The following is a 20,822-nucleotide window of genomic DNA, read 5'->3' on the forward strand; positions in this document are numbered from 1 at the left end:
AGGACTTGAGAGTGCTGTTCTGGATGGCACAATCACAAATCGCTGTAGCAACTAGTTGATCAATAAATGAAGTCCTAATAGATGATGATGAGGATAAAATGTGGACAAAAGTGACGGTACAAGTTTTGGGCATGGGTGACGGGATGGTTTTTGCCGTCAGCATTCTTGAAGGGCTGACGGTGAAATAGAGTGAAGAAGCTCCACATGTAGGGTACCGTGACGCTGGACGTCCTGAAGCTGACGGTGCCTAATCTGACGGAACAACGAATACTGACGGCGTCAGCCATGAGATGTGTGATCGCCACGTCTGCGTGTGTAAGTAAACAACTTGCTCCCCACGCCTCACGAAATCTAAGGATTCCTATATGGAAAGAATCCCGCAAAATACGCCTAGGAGGACTCCTATAAGGAAAAGACTTTTACTCCAAGGAAAAGGGGGAGAGCCCTACTGCTATAAAAACCATACTCCCTCACAAACCAATGTACGCATAATTTACCCTCTCTAGCACTCTAGAGCAGTGAGAATAGTTCTAACTTGACCTTCGGAGGGTGTTTGGTCGGTACCACACCGGTACTCCCCGCTAGGTTCTTCCTTTTCGTTGTGCAAGTACCATTGGCGACGTACGAGGAACGTGTGACTCACTGGTGGTATTTTTCGGCATCATCAGTTGGCGCCGTTTGTGGGAAACGTAGCACATTATCGCTTCCTAGACAAAAAGAGTTACATGGTACTCACTCGCTCAATGGCGACCGCTAATGACGTTCAAGAAGAAGAAGCCCCTACGACTGCACTTGAAAGACAGGTGAGGACACTCGCCACTGCCGTGGAGCGCCTCACCAAACAAAACCACGACCTAGAAGAGCAACTGAAACAGAAAAATGCAGCTCCTAACAACCAAGGAGCAGATCAAAAAGGAACCAGTGCCGACAGAAGAAACCAGGAGGGACCCCAGGCTAGCAACGCCCCAAGCAAACCAGAACGACAGAACATAAGCATCCCCTCCCTCGCAGAAACCACTCCGCCACTTGTTATCGCGAAGATGTAGGCCATGAAGGAACAAATGGAGGTTATGATGAATGCCCTTAAGGGACGAGTATCAAGCGACCTTGACGACCTTGTCAACCGAACCGACTCGCCGTTCATCGCCACCGTCAACTCCTACCCTTTACCAAGCAAGTTCCGCATGCCATAGATAGACAGTTATGACGGGGTCAAGGACCCACTGGACCACCTGGAGACATTCAAGACCCTAATGCATCTTCAAGGGGTAGCGGACGCCATCATGTGTAGGGCCTTCCCTACGACGCTGAAGGGCGCAGTAAGGATTTGGTTCAGCAAACTGACGCCGAACTCCATTAGCACCTTCAAAGAGCTCAGCGCTCAGTTCACCGCACACTTCATCGGAGGCCATCGGTACAAGAAGTCTATGGCTTGCTTGATGAGCATGAGACAGCGGGAGGATGAAACTCTAAGAGCCTACATATCCCGATTCAACAAGGAGGCACTCTCAATCGACGAAGCTGATGATAAAATACTTGTTGCAGCATTCACGAACGGCTTGAAGAAGGGCAAGTTTTTGTTCCCCCTATACAAAAACAACCCAAAAACCATGTCAGAGGTGCTTTATCGTGCCACGAAGTATATGAATGCTGAAGACGCGCTCTTAGCCCGAGAAGAGAGGCCCAGGAAAAGAGAGAGGCAGGAAGAGACTCGACAGGACCAAGGCCAAAAGAAGACAAGAACAGGTGACCGAAGGGACGAGAGGCGCCCTAAGCCCCTAGGGGGAAGGTTCACGAGTTTCACTCCGCTGACAGCCCCGATAGATCAAGTCCTCATGCAGATCAAAGACGAGGAGGCTCTGACATTCCCGGGAAAGCTGAAAAGTGATCCCAACAAACGTTCCAGGGATAAGTATTGCCGTTTTCATCGCGACCATGGTCACGATACGACTGATTGCTATGACCTCAAACAGCAGATCGAGGCCCTTATCAGACAAGGAAAATTGTAGAGATTCGTTAGCAAGGAGAAGGTAGATCCTCCCGCGCAAGACCAATACCCTCGACGGGATAACGAGCGACCAAGGCCCCCGATAGGGGACATCAGGATAATCGTAGGGGGAACGGCTGTCGCCGGGTCATCCAAGAAGGCCCTCAAAACCTACCTTTGGATGGTACAAAATGTTCAGATGACGGGAGTCGTGCCAAAGATAGCACGACGAGAAGGCCCCATAATCGGGTTCTCAGAAGAAGACGCACGACGCCTTCACCATCCACATGATGATGCGATAGTAGTCAGCTTGCGGGTGGAAGAATACAACATTCACCAAGTGCTGGTCGACAACGGCAGTTCAGCAGATATTTTATACTATCCAGCATTCCAACAGATGAGAATCGACAGGGAGCGGTTAGTTCCGACAAATGCCCCGCTCGTTGGCTTCGGAGGGAGCCGGGTATTCCCCCTGGGTGCGGTCACGTTGTCCGTGATAGTAGGTGATTACCCTCAGCAGATAATCAAGGACGTAACATTCTTGGTGGTCAATTGCTCGTCCGCCTACAATGCTATCATCGGACGGCCCACGCTTAATTCGTGGAAGGCGGTAACTTCCACCTACCACCTGATGATTAAGTTCCCAACCGACTACGGAGTTGGGGAGCTACGCGGAAGTCAGATGGCCACACGCGAATGCTACGTGGCCATGATGGAAATGGAAGATCAGGTTCAGGCTTTAAACATAGAAGAGCACAGGACGGTAACGAAGCCAGTAGAGAAGTTAGAAGAGATATCCCTTGACAGTTCCAATCCTGACCGAACGACCAAAATTGGGACGCTCGCTCACCCCGCTATCCGTCAGGAACTCTTAGCCTTCCTCAGAGGCAGTCAAGATGTCATCGCTTGGGGTCATGAAGATATGCCAGGGATAGATCCCTCAGTGATGGTACATCGATTGAACGTATCGCCCGCCTTTCCACCTATCCGGCAAAAGAAGAGAGTGTTCACCCCCGAGCGAGACCGAGCCATAGCAGAAGAAGTCCGGAAGCTACAAGAAGCAAACTTCATCAGGGAAGTATATTATCCCGACTGGCTAGCAAACGTGGTAATGGTCAAAAAAGCGAGCGGGAAATGGCGGATGTGTGTGGACTTTACCGACCTTAACAAGGCCTGCCCCAAAGATAGCTACCCACTCCCTAGAGTCGATGTACTTGAAGACTCAACGGCCCGACATCAGTTGCTGAGCTTCATGGACGCTTTTTCAGGGTACAACCAGATCAGAATGTGCGAAGATGATCAGGAAAAAACGTCGTTTGTCACCAGTCAAGGCCTCTTCTGTTACAAAGTGATGCCATTCGACCTAAAGAACGTAGGAGCGATGTACCAGCGACTAATGAACAAAATGTTCGCACGACAGATTGGGAGGAATGTCCAGGTTTACGTGGACGACATGCTTGTGAAGAGCCGGAGGAAGGAAGATCATCTGGCAGATCTCAAAGAAACGTTCGACACACTTCGTTCCTTCAACATGAAGCTCAATCCAGAAAAATGTGCTTTCGGAGTTACAGCAGGAAAGTTTTTAGGATTTATGGTGTCCCAGAGGGGAATTGAGGCAAACCCGAACAAGATCCGGGCGATCATGGAGATGACACCACCAAGGAATGTGAAGGAGGTGCAAAGCCTTAACGGAAAATAGCGGCACTGAATAGATTCGTATCAAGGGCAACAGATAAGTGTTTACCCTTCTTCCGAACGCTAAAGAAATCCTTCGAGTGGACTGCCGAGTGCCAACAAGCATTCGAAGAATTGAAAGCTTACCTCTCCTCCCCACCGCTGTTAAGCCCGACACAGCCAGGAGAGGAGCTTTTTCTCTATTTAGCCGTCTCCCCAGCAGCTGTGAGTGCTGCCTTAATTAGAGAAGAAGAAAAAATACAAAGGCCCGTGTACTATACAAGCCGAGCGCTTCGCAGTGCTGAAGAAAGATATCCGCCTATGGAAAAACTCGCCTTTGCGTTAGTGACGGCAGCCCGCAAGCTCAAGCCGTACTTTCAAGCCCATACGGTAAACGTTCTGACCGACAAGCCGTTACGACGGGCGATGAGCAATCCCGAGGCTGCTGGTCGATTGACATTGTGGGCTATAGAACTGAGCGAATTTGATATCCAGTACCGCCCACGAACCGCCGTCAAAGGACAGGTCGTCGCAGACTTCATAGTTGAGTTCACCCACGACGGAGACAAGGGGGCAGAAGAGTCCCCTCATTGGAGCATATATACGGACGGATCATCCAACAAACAAGCCGGAGGAGCTGGCATCGTGCTAATATCGCCTGAAGGAGACACCATCGAGTGTATGGTCCGTCTCGACTTCCCCGCTACCAACAATGAATCGGAGTATGAAGCACTGATAGCAGGCCTCGACCTCGCCAAAGCAGCAGGAGCCGCAAGGGTAGTCATCTACTGCAACTCTCAAGTCATTACTAACCAAATAAATGGAGACTATGAATGTAAGGGCGAAAGGATGAAGAGATATCTTGATGAAGTAAGGGCAAGAGTGGATAACCTGGAAGCTAAAGTCGTCCAAATTCCCAGAGGAGGAAACGAGCGAGCCGACCGCCTCGCAAAGGCCGCTTCAACAGAACAAATGGTCATCCCGGGTAATGTACTCTCTTTCGTTCAGCTTTCTCCGCTAATAGATCCCAACAACGTGCAGGAAATAAAACCAGCATGGCAGATTAAGCCTGTAAATTTATTTTTTTTTTTTTTAAAAGCTTGTTTTGTTAACTCTCTGGTCATAACTCATAACGAAGCTGTCTACAGAAATCCCTATAAATTTGATGCTAGATAGACTGAATGAGGCCTAAAGAGCAAAATTATTGACCCTTACATCTTAATATGTTGGAAATAATAACTACAAAACTTGGAACAAAAAAAGCAAATGCAACAACGGCACCCAAAAAAAAAAAAAAAAGTACAAGATGTTACCTATAAAAGAATCAGAATATAAGTGCCTACATCGAACCAAAAGTTGAATGGCTCCAATGCATATATTTTTGCGCATACTAATGATGAGTTCAGAGAATTTCTAGATTAGTCCAGTCTTCACTTCTCCACGTTTTACAATGCCGTTTCAAAACTGGACAACTATGAATTGCAACAGACATCAGTTATTTGCGGGAACATCCCACTCTTCCCCTTCTTCGTTGACATGAGACACTTAAATCACCAAGACAAAAAATCTACATGTGTCCGTGTTTGTTTGTTTAGACCCTTGTAAACGCAGATTGTTTAACCTAATTAATTAACCAAGTTGTTACTTAGGTTTATTATTCAAATCTAGGTTAAACACAAAAAATTGTATCACTAAGTGTGAAAAAGTAAAGAAGACAACGATATGATGACCCAGGAAAACCAATGAAACTGTCCAGTTTCAAGGTAAAAAACCTGAGAAGGATTTAACCTAAACTATCCTCAAGGCAACAAATTCACTATGATAGAATAGAAGTTTTACAATAGATTTTTCCCTAAATCTAAAGTTACCTCTTGTAGTACTTACTCATGTGACCACACACAATTTCGAATCCACGAACTCTTCTGTCTAAATTTGTTGAACACAAACACCCATATTTGTGACTCTGAGAGGTCCACTCAAAGATTTAGATCATCAACACAAACATTCTAGGTTGTAACTCCAAGACCACCTTTGAAGATTTAAATCTCTAGCACCTTTGATGACTAGTGATTTCAACAACTCTTACAACACCAGATCTTGAGTTTCTTCAAAGAATATTGTCGGTAGAAGATTTTAGAGAGCTTTGGGTACAAAAACCCTAGATTTAGAATTGGAGACACAAGATGCACTCTTTTCTCTCTAAAAAACTCCTGTAAAACATGCCTTAGTGTTTTCTTTAAATACTAGGAGAATTAGATCTAAAACCATAATCACTTAATGGGCTTAATGAGCTCTTGGCTGAAATTAAATTATGCAAATCTGTGTCTCGATCGGTCAAACCTGTTTTCTCGATAGGTTGAGCAAGGCAAATTTTGAATTCTTCTTTCTGCAGCTTGTATGTTCTTAAATCTTAATCTGTATCAACTTGAGCATTGTCTAATAAACCTTATAGACTCTTAACATCTATATCTAGACAAGTTTGTGTTATGGTTTGCCAATTGTTCTAAACTTTTAGAACATAGCAGTCTAGATTCATACCCTTAACTTGTAACATCAAAGCATGATGGTCAGAAACTATAAATTCAAAGCCCTTAAAATTAATGATACTAACTGTAGACCCACGCGATGCATGGAAATACTATTAATGATCATTTTGTGATTGAACTTATTTGAAAGTAAAATTTTCTATAATAATATGTTAAGGATCATTTTGTGAATTGCTAAAAGAAAAATCTTACTCCATAAGTTAATAAACTATCATTACTAAAAGAAATAACTAAAGATATATATATATATATATATATAGAAAATAACTTATCATATTATTCAAACAAAATTTGGTCAAGAAATCATTTAAATCAGCCATCAAATATATGGCATACCTTAGGAGATATATTTAGTATGGGACATGATCCTGGATGTTTTAGACAGTTCCAAAGATGCCACTAACACTTCCCCTTAAGCAAGATATGCTTACATGAGTAATATAGTTTTGAGTTCAGCTAGCAAAAATAATCATCACGAAGGTATGAGAGAATGAAACAAATAGCATAAGACCATTTTGTAATTATTTGCAGGTAAGATTATTTTGTGTACTAAACATGGACTCTACTGTAACTTCTAGAATTATTGCGCCATAAAAAATTTCTAACAATGTTTGTTGCAATGAATTGTTTTAATTACACTTTTTCCTCCGCATATTTTGTGATAACAAAAATGAAGGTTAGCTGTCTTTAACTAAATTTAGTCTCTATTTAGAGAGCATTCAGTGCTCTAACTCATAGGTAAGAATCAATATAAGATTACAGCCCAATTTTAAAGAACTTTCTTTTCAATAGTTAAGTAGAGGTTCAAATCATTCCAACAATTTCTCAGGTGTTAACCCTTTATTCTGTTAAAATAAAGCTATTCAAATGAATGAATTTTATTCTGTTAACTCTTTATTCTGTTAATATATGCTTGTATTTCCTTGGACTCGCAGGGTCACATGCAATGAAAGATGTGTTGGCTATTAGGATTTTTGTTTTTGGATACTAAAATATTGAGATGGGTTCAAGTTACACTTGGTGTAACTCCACAAAAGTTACACCTTTTTCAAGCAACTGATTTTCAAAAGATCAAATGGTTAAAAACAAAACACTATTATCCATGACATCTATTAAATATTTAACAAATTAATAGCATACTTATTATCTCTTTCCTTATTAAATGCTCCTATATTTTTCTCTCTCTCCTTATTAAGTCATTCATTGTAATTTCTTTTTCTATGCAATTCCTTCTACTATTTCCTTACTTAGTTTTTTTCTCCCCTGAATAAATCCTCATCCCCTTTTTACAAAATGTTCAAGCACAATTGAATGAAAAGGCATCAAAATTTATTTTTGAGAATCAAGAAATCAGAAATTAGCCTAGCTCTCTCTCTTTGTGTGGAGATTAGTTGTATCTAATTGACTAAGTGCAGTTGCAAAGAAATCTAGAAATAACTTGAAAGTTAAAAACAAAACATGGGATCTTCAGGATAAATCTATAGGGTAAAAATAAAGTTTAAAGAATTAATGAACCCACCCTCTAACCCCCCCTCCTCCCCAAAAAAAAAAAAACCGATACATACAAATCCAATAGCTCCACCAACCATTTCCATGGTTCTAATAATTAAGAAATATCAAATTACATTGTTTTGATCTTATGGAATAACAACTCAACTCTTCAAAGAAAAGTTTCAAAATCAAAAATATAATTGTCTATGCTTCAATTACTTGAGCCCTGTTAAGGATTCTACTAATACTAATCATCATACTAGTTTGAGTTCAAATACAAGAGATAGAGATAAGGACATATCTGGCAGCCACACCAAATACAAGTCCTAAGTCTGCAGAAGTCTATCCTTAGTGATAAGATAATCAGGTTTTATCTTAGGTGATGAGGTTGTTTGCAAATCAACAAACATTTAAAAAAGATTAAAAAAATCGAGTAAGTAAAATTGGAACACGAGATACAAAGTACCTAAATTAAAAATAATTAGAAGTTCCTTTCAAGAAATTCGTGGTCTTGTTGTAGTTGTCTGATGCTATTTGTAGCTCCTGCTGTGAATATTTTTGCTTGAACATTTTGTTAAAAAGGATGAGCAAAGTGATTGGTTTTATTTAGTGGAGAAAAAAACTGACTAAAATAAGAAAGCAGTGAGAATAGTTCTAACTTGACCTTCGGAGGGTGTTTGGTCGGTACCACACCGGTACTCCCCGCTAGGTTCTTCCTTTTCGTTGTGCAAGTACCATTGGCGACGTACGAGGAACGTGTGACTCACTGGTGGTATTTTTCGGCATCATCAGTTGGCGCCGTTTGTGGGAAACGTAGCACATTATCGCTTCCTAGACAAAAAGAGTTACATGGTACTCACTCGCTCAATGGCGACCGCTAATGACGTTCAAGAAGAAGAAGCCCCTACGACTGCACTTGAAAGACAGGTGAGGACACTCGCCACTGCCGTGGAGCGCCTCACCAAACAAAACCACGACCTAGAAGAGCAACTGAAACAGAAAAATGCAGCTCCTAACAACCAAGGAGCAGATCAAAAAGGAACCAGTGCCGACAGAAGAAACCAGGAGGGACCCCAGGCTAGCAACGCCCCAAGCAAACCAGAACGACAGAACATAAGCATCCCCTCCCTCGCAGAAACCACTCCGCCACTTGTTATCGCGAAGATGTAGGCCATGAAGGAACAAATGGAGGTTATGATGAATGCCCTTAAGGGACGAGTATCAAGCGACCTTGACGACCTTGTCAACCGAACCGACTCGCCGTTCATCGCCACCGTCAACTCCTACCCTTTACCAAGCAAGTTCCGCATGCCATAGATAGACAGTTATGACGGGGTCAAGGACCCACTGGACCACCTGGAGACATTCAAGACCCTAATGCATCTTCAAGGGGTAGCGGACGCCATCATGTGTAGGGCCTTCCCTACGACGCTGAAGGGCGCAGTAAGGATTTGGTTCAGCAAACTGACGCCGAACTCCATTAGCACCTTCAAAGAGCTCAGCGCTCAGTTCACCGCACACTTCATCGGAGGCCATCGGTACAAGAAGTCTATGGCTTGCTTGATGAGCATGAGACAGCGGGAGGATGAAACTCTAAGAGCCTACATATCCCGATTCAACAAGGAGGCACTCTCAATCGACGAAGCTGATGATAAAATACTTGTTGCAGCATTCACGAACGGCTTGAAGAAGGGCAAGTTTTTGTTCCCCCTATACAAAAACAACCCAAAAACCATGTCAGAGGTGCTTTATCGTGCCACGAAGTATATGAATGCTGAAGACGCGCTCTTAGCCCGAGAAGAGAGGCCCAGGAAAAGAGAGAGGCAGGAAGAGACTCGACAGGACCAAGGCCAAAAGAAGACAAGAACAGGTGACCGAAGGGACGAGAGGCGCCCTAAGCCCCTAGGGGGAAGGTTCACGAGTTTCACTCCGCTGACAGCCCCGATAGATCAAGTCCTCATGCAGATCAAAGACGAGGAGGCTCTGACATTCCCGGGAAAGCTGAAAAGTGATCCCAACAAACGTTCCAGGGATAAGTATTGCCGTTTTCATCGCGACCATGGTCACGATACGACTGATTGCTATGACCTCAAACAGCAGATCGAGGCCCTTATCAGACAAGGAAAATTGTAGAGATTCGTTAGCAAGGAGAAGGTAGATCCTCCCGCGCAAGACCAATACCCTCGACGGGATAACGAGCGACCAAGGCCCCCGATAGGGGACATCAGGATAATCGTAGGGGGAACGGCTGTCGCCGGGTCATCCAAGAAGGCCCTCAAAACCTACCTTTGGATGGTACAAAATGTTCAGATGACGGGAGTCGTGCCAAAGATAGCACGACGAGAAGGCCCCATAATCGGGTTCTCAGAAGAAGACGCACGACGCCTTCACCATCCACATGATGATGCGATAGTAGTCAGCTTGCGGGTGGAAGAATACAACATTCACCAAGTGCTGGTCGACAACGGCAGTTCAGCAGATATTTTATACTATCCAGCATTCCAACAGATGAGAATCGACAGGGAGCGGTTAGTTCCGACAAATGCCCCGCTCGTTGGCTTCGGAGGGAGCCGGGTATTCCCCCTGGGTGCGGTCACGTTGTCCGTGATAGTAGGTGATTACCCTCAGCAGATAATCAAGGACGTAACATTCTTGGTGGTCAATTGCTCGTCCGCCTACAATGCTATCATCGGACGGCCCACGCTTAATTCGTGGAAGGCGGTAACTTCCACCTACCACCTGATGATTAAGTTCCCAACCGACTACGGAGTTGGGGAGCTACGCGGAAGTCAGATGGCCACACGCGAATGCTACGTGGCCATGATGGAAATGGAAGATCAGGTTCAGGCTTTAAACATAGAAGAGCACAGGACGGTAACGAAGCCAGTAGAGAAGTTAGAAGAGATATCCCTTGACAGTTCCAATCCTGACCGAACGACCAAAATTGGGACGCTCGCTCACCCCGCTATCCGTCAGGAACTCTTAGCCTTCCTCAGAGGCAGTCAAGATGTCATCGCTTGGGGTCATGAAGATATGCCAGGGATAGATCCCTCAGTGATGGTACATCGATTGAACGTATCGCCCGCCTTTCCACCTATCCGGCAAAAGAAGAGAGTGTTCACCCCCGAGCGAGACCGAGCCATAGCAGAAGAAGTCCGGAAGCTACAAGAAGCAAACTTCATCAGGGAAGTATATTATCCCGACTGGCTAGCAAACGTGGTAATGGTCAAAAAAGCGAGCGGGAAATGGCGGATGTGTGTGGACTTTACCGACCTTAACAAGGCCTGCCCCAAAGATAGCTACCCACTCCCTAGAGTCGATGTACTTGAAGACTCAACGGCCCGACATCAGTTGCTGAGCTTCATGGACGCTTTTTCAGGGTACAACCAGATCAGAATGTGCGAAGATGATCAGGAAAAAACGTCGTTTGTCACCAGTCAAGGCCTCTTCTGTTACAAAGTGATGCCATTCGACCTAAAGAACGTAGGAGCGATGTACCAGCGACTAATGAACAAAATGTTCGCACGACAGATTGGGAGGAATGTCCAGGTTTACGTGGACGACATGCTTGTGAAGAGCCGGAGGAAGGAAGATCATCTGGCAGATCTCAAAGAAACGTTCGACACACTTCGTTCCTTCAACATGAAGCTCAATCCAGAAAAATGTGCTTTCGGAGTTACAGCAGGAAAGTTTTTAGGATTTATGGTGTCCCAGAGGGGAATTGAGGCAAACCCGAACAAGATCCGGGCGATCATGGAGATGACACCACCAAGGAATGTGAAGGAGGTGCAAAGCCTTAACGGAAAATAGCGGCACTGAATAGATTCGTATCAAGGGCAACAGATAAGTGTTTACCCTTCTTCCGAACGCTAAAGAAATCCTTCGAGTGGACTGCCGAGTGCCAACAAGCATTCGAAGAATTGAAAGCTTACCTCTCCTCCCCACCGCTGTTAAGCCCGACACAGCCAGGAGAGGAGCTTTTTCTCTATTTAGCCGTCTCCCCAGCAGCTGTGAGTGCTGCCTTAATTAGAGAAGAAGAAAAAATACAAAGGCCCGTGTACTATACAAGCCGAGCGCTTCGCAGTGCTGAAGAAAGATATCCGCCTATGGAAAAACTCGCCTTTGCGTTAGTGACGGCAGCCCGCAAGCTCAAGCCGTACTTTCAAGCCCATACGGTAAACGTTCTGACCGACAAGCCGTTACGACGGGCGATGAGCAATCCCGAGGCTGCTGGTCGATTGACATTGTGGGCTATAGAACTGAGCGAATTTGATATCCAGTACCGCCCACGAACCGCCGTCAAAGGACAGGTCGTCGCAGACTTCATAGTTGAGTTCACCCACGACGGAGACAAGGGGGCAGAAGAGTCCCCTCATTGGAGCATATATACGGACGGATCATCCAACAAACAAGCCGGAGGAGCTGGCATCGTGCTAATATCGCCTGAAGGAGACACCATCGAGTGTATGGTCCGTCTCGACTTCCCCGCTACCAACAATGAATCGGAGTATGAAGCACTGATAGCAGGCCTCGACCTCGCCAAAGCAGCAGGAGCCGCAAGGGTAGTCATCTACTGCAACTCTCAAGTCATTACTAACCAAATAAATGGAGACTATGAATGTAAGGGCGAAAGGATGAAGAGATATCTTGATGAAGTAAGGGCAAGAGTGGATAACCTGGAAGCTAAAGTCGTCCAAATTCCCAGAGGAGGAAACGAGCGAGCCGACCGCCTCGCAAAGGCCGCTTCAACAGAACAAATGGTCATCCCGGGTAATGTACTCTCTTTCGTTCAGCTTTCTCCGCTAATAGATCCCAACAACGTGCAGGAAATAAAACCAGCATGGCAGATTAAGCCTGTAAATTTATTTTTTTTTTTTTTAAAAGCTTGTTTTGTTAACTCTCTGGTCATAACTCATAACGAAGCTGTCTACAGAAATCCCTATAAATTTGATGCTAGATAGACTGAATGAGGCCTAAAGAGCAAAATTATTGACCCTTACATCTTAATATGTTGGAAATAATAACTACAAAACTTGGAACAAAAAAAGCAAATGCAACAACGGCACCCAAAAAAAAAAAAAAAAGTACAAGATGTTACCTATAAAAGAATCAGAATATAAGTGCCTACATCGAACCAAAAGTTGAATGGCTCCAATGCATATATTTTTGCGCATACTAATGATGAGTTCAGAGAATTTCTAGATTAGTCCAGTCTTCACTTCTCCACGTTTTACAATGCCGTTTCAAAACTGGACAACTATGAATTGCAACAGACATCAGTTATTTGCGGGAACATCCCACTCTTCCCCTTCTTCGTTGACATGAGACACTTAAATCACCAAGACAAAAAATCTACATGTGTCCGTGTTTGTTTGTTTAGACCCTTGTAAACGCAGATTGTTTAACCTAATTAATTAACCAAGTTGTTACTTAGGTTTATTATTCAAATCTAGGTTAAACACAAAAAATTGTATCACTAAGTGTGAAAAAGTAAAGAAGACAACGATATGATGACCCAGGAAAACCAATGAAACTGTCCAGTTTCAAGGTAAAAAACCTGAGAAGGATTTAACCTAAACTATCCTCAAGGCAACAAATTCACTATGATAGAATAGAAGTTTTACAATAGATTTTTCCCTAAATCTAAAGTTACCTCTTGTAGTACTTACTCATGTGACCACACACAATTTCGAATCCACGAACTCTTCTGTCTAAATTTGTTGAACACAAACACCCATATTTGTGACTCTGAGAGGTCCACTCAAAGATTTAGATCATCAACACAAACATTCTAGGTTGTAACTCCAAGACCACCTTTGAAGATTTAAATCTCTAGCACCTTTGATGACTAGTGATTTCAACAACTCTTACAACACCAGATCTTGAGTTTCTTCAAAGAATATTGTCGGTAGAAGATTTTAGAGAGCTTTGGGTACAAAAACCCTAGATTTAGAATTGGAGACACAAGATGCACTCTTTTCTCTCTAAAAAACTCCTGTAAAACATGCCTTAGTGTTTTCTTTAAATACTAGGAGAATTAGATCTAAAACCATAATCACTTAATGGGCTTAATGAGCTCTTGGCTGAAATTAAATTATGCAAATCTGTGTCTCGATCGGTCAAACCTGTTTTCTCGATAGGTTGAGCAAGGCAAATTTTGAATTCTTCTTTCTGCAGCTTGTATGTTCTTAAATCTTAATCTGTATCAACTTGAGCATTGTCTAATAAACCTTATAGACTCTTAACATCTATATCTAGACAAGTTTGTGTTATGGTTTGCCAATTGTTCTAAACTTTTAGAACATAGCAGTCTAGATTCATACCCTTAACTTGTAACATCAAAGCATGATGGTCAGAAACTATAAATTCAAAGCCCTTAAAATTAATGATACTAACTGTAGACCCACGCGATGCATGGAAATACTATTAATGATCATTTTGTGATTGAACTTATTTGAAAGTAAAATTTTCTATAATAATATGTTAAGGATCATTTTGTGAATTGCTAAAAGAAAAATCTTACTCCATAAGTTAATAAACTATCATTACTAAAAGAAATAACTAAAGATATATATATATATATATATATAGAAAATAACTTATCATATTATTCAAACAAAATTTGGTCAAGAAATCATTTAAATCAGCCATCAAATATATGGCATACCTTAGGAGATATATTTAGTATGGGACATGATCCTGGATGTTTTAGACAGTTCCAAAGATGCCACTAACACTTCCCCTTAAGCAAGATATGCTTACATGAGTAATATAGTTTTGAGTTCAGCTAGCAAAAATAATCATCACGAAGGTATGAGAGAATGAAACAAATAGCATAAGACCATTTTGTAATTATTTGCAGGTAAGATTATTTTGTGTACTAAACATGGACTCTACTGTAACTTCTAGAATTATTGCGCCATAAAAAATTTCTAACAATGTTTGTTGCAATGAATTGTTTTAATTACACTTTTTCCTCCGCATATTTTGTGATAACAAAAATGAAGGTTAGCTGTCTTTAACTAAATTTAGTCTCTATTTAGAGAGCATTCAGTGCTCTAACTCATAGGTAAGAATCAATATAAGATTACAGCCCAATTTTAAAGAACTTTCTTTTCAATAGTTAAGTAGAGGTTCAAATCATTCCAACAATTTCTCAGGTGTTAACCCTTTATTCTGTTAAAATAAAGCTATTCAAATGAATGAATTTTATTCTGTTAACTCTTTATTCTGTTAATATATGCTTGTATTTCCTTGGACTCGCAGGGTCACATGCAATGAAAGATGTGTTGGCTATTAGGATTTTTGTTTTTGGATACTAAAATATTGAGATGGGTTCAAGTTACACTTGGTGTAACTCCACAAAAGTTACACCTTTTTCAAGCAACTGATTTTCAAAAGATCAAATGGTTAAAAACAAAACACTATTATCCATGACATCTATTAAATATTTAACAAATTAATAGCATACTTATTATCTCTTTCCTTATTAAATGCTCCTATATTTTTCTCTCTCTCCTTATTAAGTCATTCATTGTAATTTCTTTTTCTATGCAATTCCTTCTACTATTTCCTTACTTAGTTTTTTTCTCCCCTGAATAAATCCTCATCCCCTTTTTACAAAATGTTCAAGCACAATTGAATGAAAAGGCATCAAAATTTATTTTTGAGAATCAAGAAATCAGAAATTAGCCTAGCTCTCTCTCTTTGTGTGGAGATTAGTTGTATCTAATTGACTAAGTGCAGTTGCAAAGAAATCTAGAAATAACTTGAAAGTTAAAAACAAAACATGGGATCTTCAGGATAAATCTATAGGGTAAAAATAAAGTTTAAAGAATTAATGAACCCACCCTCTAACCCCCCCTCCTCCCCAAAAAAAAAAAAACCGATACATACAAATCCAATAGCTCCACCAACCATTTCCATGGTTCTAATAATTAAGAAATATCAAATTACATTGTTTTGATCTTATGGAATAACAACTCAACTCTTCAAAGAAAAGTTTCAAAATCAAAAATATAATTGTCTATGCTTCAATTACTTGAGCCCTGTTAAGGATTCTACTAATACTAATCATCATACTAGTTTGAGTTCAAATACAAGAGATAGAGATAAGGACATATCTGGCAGCCACACCAAATACAAGTCCTAAGTCTGCAGAAGTCTATCCTTAGTGATAAGATAATCAGGTTTTATCTTAGGTGATGAGGTTGTTTGCAAATCAACAAACATTTAAAAAAGATTAAAAAAATCGAGTAAGTAAAATTGGAACACGAGATACAAAGTACCTAAATTAAAAATAATTAGAAGTTCCTTTCAAGAAATTCGTGGTCTTGTTGTAGTTGTCTGATGCTATTTGTAGCTCCTGCTGTGAATATTTTTGCTTGAACATTTTGTTAAAAAGGATGAGCAAAGTGATTGGTTTTATTTAGTGGAGAAAAAAACTGACTAAAATAAGAAAAGCATAGAAAGATGGAGATGGTAGAAACGTAGCATTTAATAAGGAGAGAGATAATGTGTATGCTATTAATTTGGTAAATATTTAATGATATAATGATAGATAACAGTGTTTTCTTTTTAACCATTCAATCTTTTGGGAATCTATGGCTTAAAAAGGGTGTAGCTCTTATAGAGTTACATCAGGTGTAATTTGAACCCATCTCTAAAATATTAATTACACTCTCTAAGTTTGATTTTAGTCTCTGAAAATTACATCTGGATCTATAAAAGAAAATAGACAAGTCAATCTAATTCATGCCCAAGCCTAAACATTGTCAACAATTTTAGAGGTACAAGGTTGATTTAACTAGAACCCACAAAAGGCATGTCATTGACATACATGAACAGAAAGGCAAGAATTCAAAATGCTATCAACTATCAGAGATTAAATTCAAATTTGAATTGTCAGAGACTAAAGTCAAACTTGGAGAGTGTAATTAACATTTTATTACCCAAAACCAAAAATCCTAATAGCCATAAATCATCTTTCATTGCATGTAACCCCGCGAATCCAAGGAAACACAAGCATACAGTAATCCTCAAACCATTAACTATAGTAAATAACTAAATATCCATGAGGAGAGCAGAAAGATTGAATTAAAGAACCCACAAAATGACTTTCTTCGGGGTCTGTCTTTTAGAACTAATAGTAAGAGACAAAACTCAACAGAGCAGCTTCCTATGCCGAATTTAATGGAACCAAGCTCATGGAATAGGGAAGCACCACTAGACAAAACAAGGAACTTGGACCCAACTTGGAAAGAGTGCAAGGTTCCTTCATCTTACATGTGTCAATGTGATAAAAATATAGCTTGGTAGACACCCTGATTAACAACAATCCATCTTTAAAGGCCAATGGAACCATCCCTGGGTCCATATCATAAGTCACCCCTTGTGTCACTCTTTGATGTAGATTGCAAAACCGTGGATGCTCTTCTTCAATTTCCTGCAAAAGTGTTTTAGTGTCCATTTGAATTCAAAATAATCTTCAAGGAACCATACGTGAAGTCCCATTTCACATAATGCAATTGCCCGTCAGAATCTCCAATGCATGCCTGAGGGATGGCCTCAAATTCCTTAGCGGGGACTGGTACTAAATTAATCAAGAGGCTCCTTCTCTACATAATATGTAAGCACTTTATCTCCACCAGTCAGCCAATGTAAAATCCCTCCAACAGACACTTTTTTTCTTGACTAAATTGTTATTGCAGTGGCAAATCTCATTTGATTGTGTCCATGCCCCAGATTCTGATGAGTATACTTCAAAAGTATAATATAAGCCCTCCTCCTCCTCCTCCTCAGTCTCAGTCTCAATCTCCAACTGCCTGACTCTAACCAGTTTGAATTTAGTAGAACTATAAACAGGATCCCGAGTTGGGTCAAACACCAGTCCTATGGTGGTAAGATTGTCCAGAGCAGAAGGTGATTTGAATTTAATCCACTCCTTGTTGGTGGGATTGCAGACATAAATAGCAAGGTCTTAAGCTTGAGCAGGAAAGCCACTCAAACGACAAACAAGCTCATTGCACAATGCTTGCATCACTACATCCTCAGGAAGGAAATCAATCACCTTTTGCCGCACTGTTCACCACCTTTACCTTCATCTTCTGATTCAACAACAGGAATGTAGCTAACTGTTTTGATATCTTCATTGCACCACTGATACTTCCCTTGGAAGATGAATCCTGATACAATGGGCTTTTGCTTTTGTAATTGAGCCTGGATGAAGGAGCGGTCAAATATGAGTTGGTGCCAGCCTTTGGAAACACTTTAATCCTAGAAGAATCTTTGTAGGAAAACAGAAAAGCACATTAAAGGGAACATCAGTGTTCAAGAATCCAAGATTCTCCATTTCCTGAAATGGAATTCACATAACTTTAGAAACAATTACAAGAATTTCATTGCAGCTAGCTACAAACTAACAAAGATGAGCAACAAAGACAGTAGCAGTAGTCCATAGAAGTTAATATTGAAAGCACAGGAAAATATTCAAACACTACTGTTACATTAGTGAGAGGGTAATCTATACTATAATAACTACCAAAGCACTAGTATAAAAAAGCAATCCTAGGTTAAATGCATACCACTCCAAAGCAAGAGTAGAACCGGTTTCTACATTTTTTCTTTGATGGAGATGGTGAAGATGGTGGTGATGATGATGATGTTGTCAATTCAGAAATTATCATCGTTGACTCAACACACCCACTCTGCAGGAAAAAACAAGGTCCAGAGGTAAAAGGTAAGGCTACTTCTCTTGTCTCAAAACCCTAACCTAATAATTAAGAACCGCCCAAATCAACAATCATAATCTTAAAAGAATGACCAAATTTTATATGTATTATTTGATAGCTGTGAAGAATAACAACTTTTCTATGGAATTCAATCTAATCAAATCGATATGAACAATATCTTAATTATAGAAAACCACAAGACAGAGTGATAGCACATACTTGCGAAGCAACAGGAAGAGAGAATCAGGGCGAGGGGGATGTCAATTTTTAAAACTTCACACTTTTTTACACTTTTTTATAGTACAAATATACTTTAGCACACTTTTAGCAAAAAATTAAATAAATTGATAAGTTGATGCCAAATGCCAAACGCACACCAATGCCTATTTTATTTAACCTTTAGCTCAAGGTACTGTAAATAAAAGGTAAACAAAAATCATAATAAAATCATGACTTTAACCCATATAAACATAAGTCTCTACAAGCTAGGAGAATATGGAGTTTCATCAGGTAGACTCCATTATGATGTCATATTTTTAGTTAATCTATCTTGTAAATTTTGCCAAAAACCAAATATGGAATAATAATCTTAGTAGTAAATAAACATAAAATAATTTGAATATGATAGTTGGGTAACATTATATTGTTAACACTTAACATAGCAGCTTCTCAGCCTCATCCACAAGCTAAAGTTTGTTTATGAATTTGAGCATAGAGCTTTGTAGACAAGGACAAAGATTTATAGTTTGTTTGGATGGAGGGGGAGTAGAAGGGAGTAGAGTAGAAGGAGGGAGAGTAAGCTAAATTACCTTGTTTGGATGTTCTTTAAGGGAGGAGGGGGAGGGATTTGGAGGGGTTTAAAGGGGTTCTAACTACTTCTAACCTCTCATTTTTAATTCCCCTAAATTGGAGAGATTTCGAGGGAGAGTAGAGTATAGAAATGCTTGATCAAATGAATTATCAAAATTACCCTTGCCATATTAACAAAATTACAAACTATGAAAAAGTTAATTATTCCTCTCCCCTTTACTTAATTTTAAAAACATTCAAACAATGTGGAGGATAATCATTCCTCTCTATTCTCCTTTCCCTCCAAACTTTCAAACATAGCATTAGGGTGGAGAGAAAGGGAGGTTCGTTGTTCTGCCATATAGAGTTTTTCCATTATGCTATGGAGCTTTCTCATTTGGCTATCCTGTACCAGATTGTAGGATGTGGCCATTTGAGATGCACCCTTGCTTAACAATTTTCACGGTATATACTGTGCTTCTCCATAAGGTTTAGACTGCAAAATTTTTACAAACAAGGTCATTGATTGAGGATTAAGGAGAGGAGATAATAAGGGAAAAAAATTAAAGCACATCTTCTTCTTCTTTTTTCTTTTCTTTTTTTTTTTTTTTTGAGAAACAAAAAATTTCAACCATAGGTTATTAGGACAAACCCAACATAATTTTTTAACTTTGAAACCAAAATGATTCAATTCAGTTGACACTAATAAGCAAAGTACTCTTCTATTCTAGAAAAAGAACAATAATAATTGTGAGGTTTAAAGTCTTCTAAATTCCATTTTAAGATAAACCTGGTGCTTTGAATTTGTGATTAAATTTTCTGTATGCTGGATGTGGATTATTCTAATTTTCCATATACCTATCGTTTTTACTGCATTATTGAACTATAAGATTAGGTCCATGTGAATACTCTAATTTTCCATATAGTAAAGAGTTGTTTTTGGGGTGGGGGGGGGGGGGGGGGGGAGTGGGAAGTGGGGATTAGAAGCACAGAGTCTGCCATAGAGAGGTTATTTAAGGTAACAAGCATCAATTATAAGTAAGAAGTTTGCAAAGTAGGCATAATTCTTAGAATGATTAGAATTAGATACTTTTGTCAGGATTCAGAAGAGCAATATCTGTTGACAATGTAATATGAAAAAGGTTTGTAATATGTTGATAAATTGTTGAAGAACAAGTCATGGCTGTGGCCGCTCAAAGAAGTGAAAGCTACTCAAACTTTTCCAAAGCATATTAAGAGTGAATTTTCTTGGCACCTAAATTTTTGTTGTTAATCCTTAGCATCTACTGCATTCATTTCCTTGTCTAAAAAACATTTTTGACTGACTTTGAAATTCTGTGTAGGAATTCTTGTGTGTTCAGCTCAACAACTTCAAAGCAAGTTCATGGCATTCTATCAAAAGCATGTCTACTTTTCTTCAAGAGAAGTGTTTCTCTACAAAGCGTGGGCCAATTCTTCTAGCTATGATGAAAAATTAAACTTCAAGGACATCAAATTCTTATGAACCAAGATGACTGGTCCCTATCTAAATCTTATGTAACAACAAGGGAAGCAGGAGCAACAACACTCGAATTTTAGTTGCACATTTTTTATCATTTGATTACA

The 20,822-nt window shown here is 40.4% G+C and overlaps 2 protein-coding genes across 2 annotated transcripts; both read left to right on the forward strand.

Annotated features, from left to right (window-relative positions):
• Nucleotides 1-1,283: 1,283 nt before the first annotated feature.
• On the forward strand, nucleotides 1,284-2,009 carry LOC115991425. Its single transcript, XM_031115117.1, has one exon. The coding sequence runs from the start codon at nucleotides 1,284-1,286 to the stop codon at nucleotides 2,007-2,009; it is 726 nt and encodes a 241-aa protein (XP_030970977.1).
• Nucleotides 2,010-9,105: 7,096 nt separating this feature from the next.
• Nucleotides 9,106-9,831, forward strand: LOC115991426. Its single transcript, XM_031115118.1, has one exon. It carries the CDS (start codon nucleotides 9,106-9,108, stop codon nucleotides 9,829-9,831), a length of 726 nt encoding a protein of 241 aa, XP_030970978.1.
• The last annotated feature ends 10,991 nt before the right edge of the window (nucleotides 9,832-20,822 follow it).

Source organism: Quercus lobata, chromosome 5 (assembly GCF_001633185.2).
Source record: "Quercus lobata isolate SW786 chromosome 5, ValleyOak3.0 Primary Assembly, whole genome shotgun sequence".
Classification (NCBI taxonomy): domain Eukaryota; kingdom Viridiplantae; phylum Streptophyta; class Magnoliopsida; order Fagales; family Fagaceae; genus Quercus; species Quercus lobata.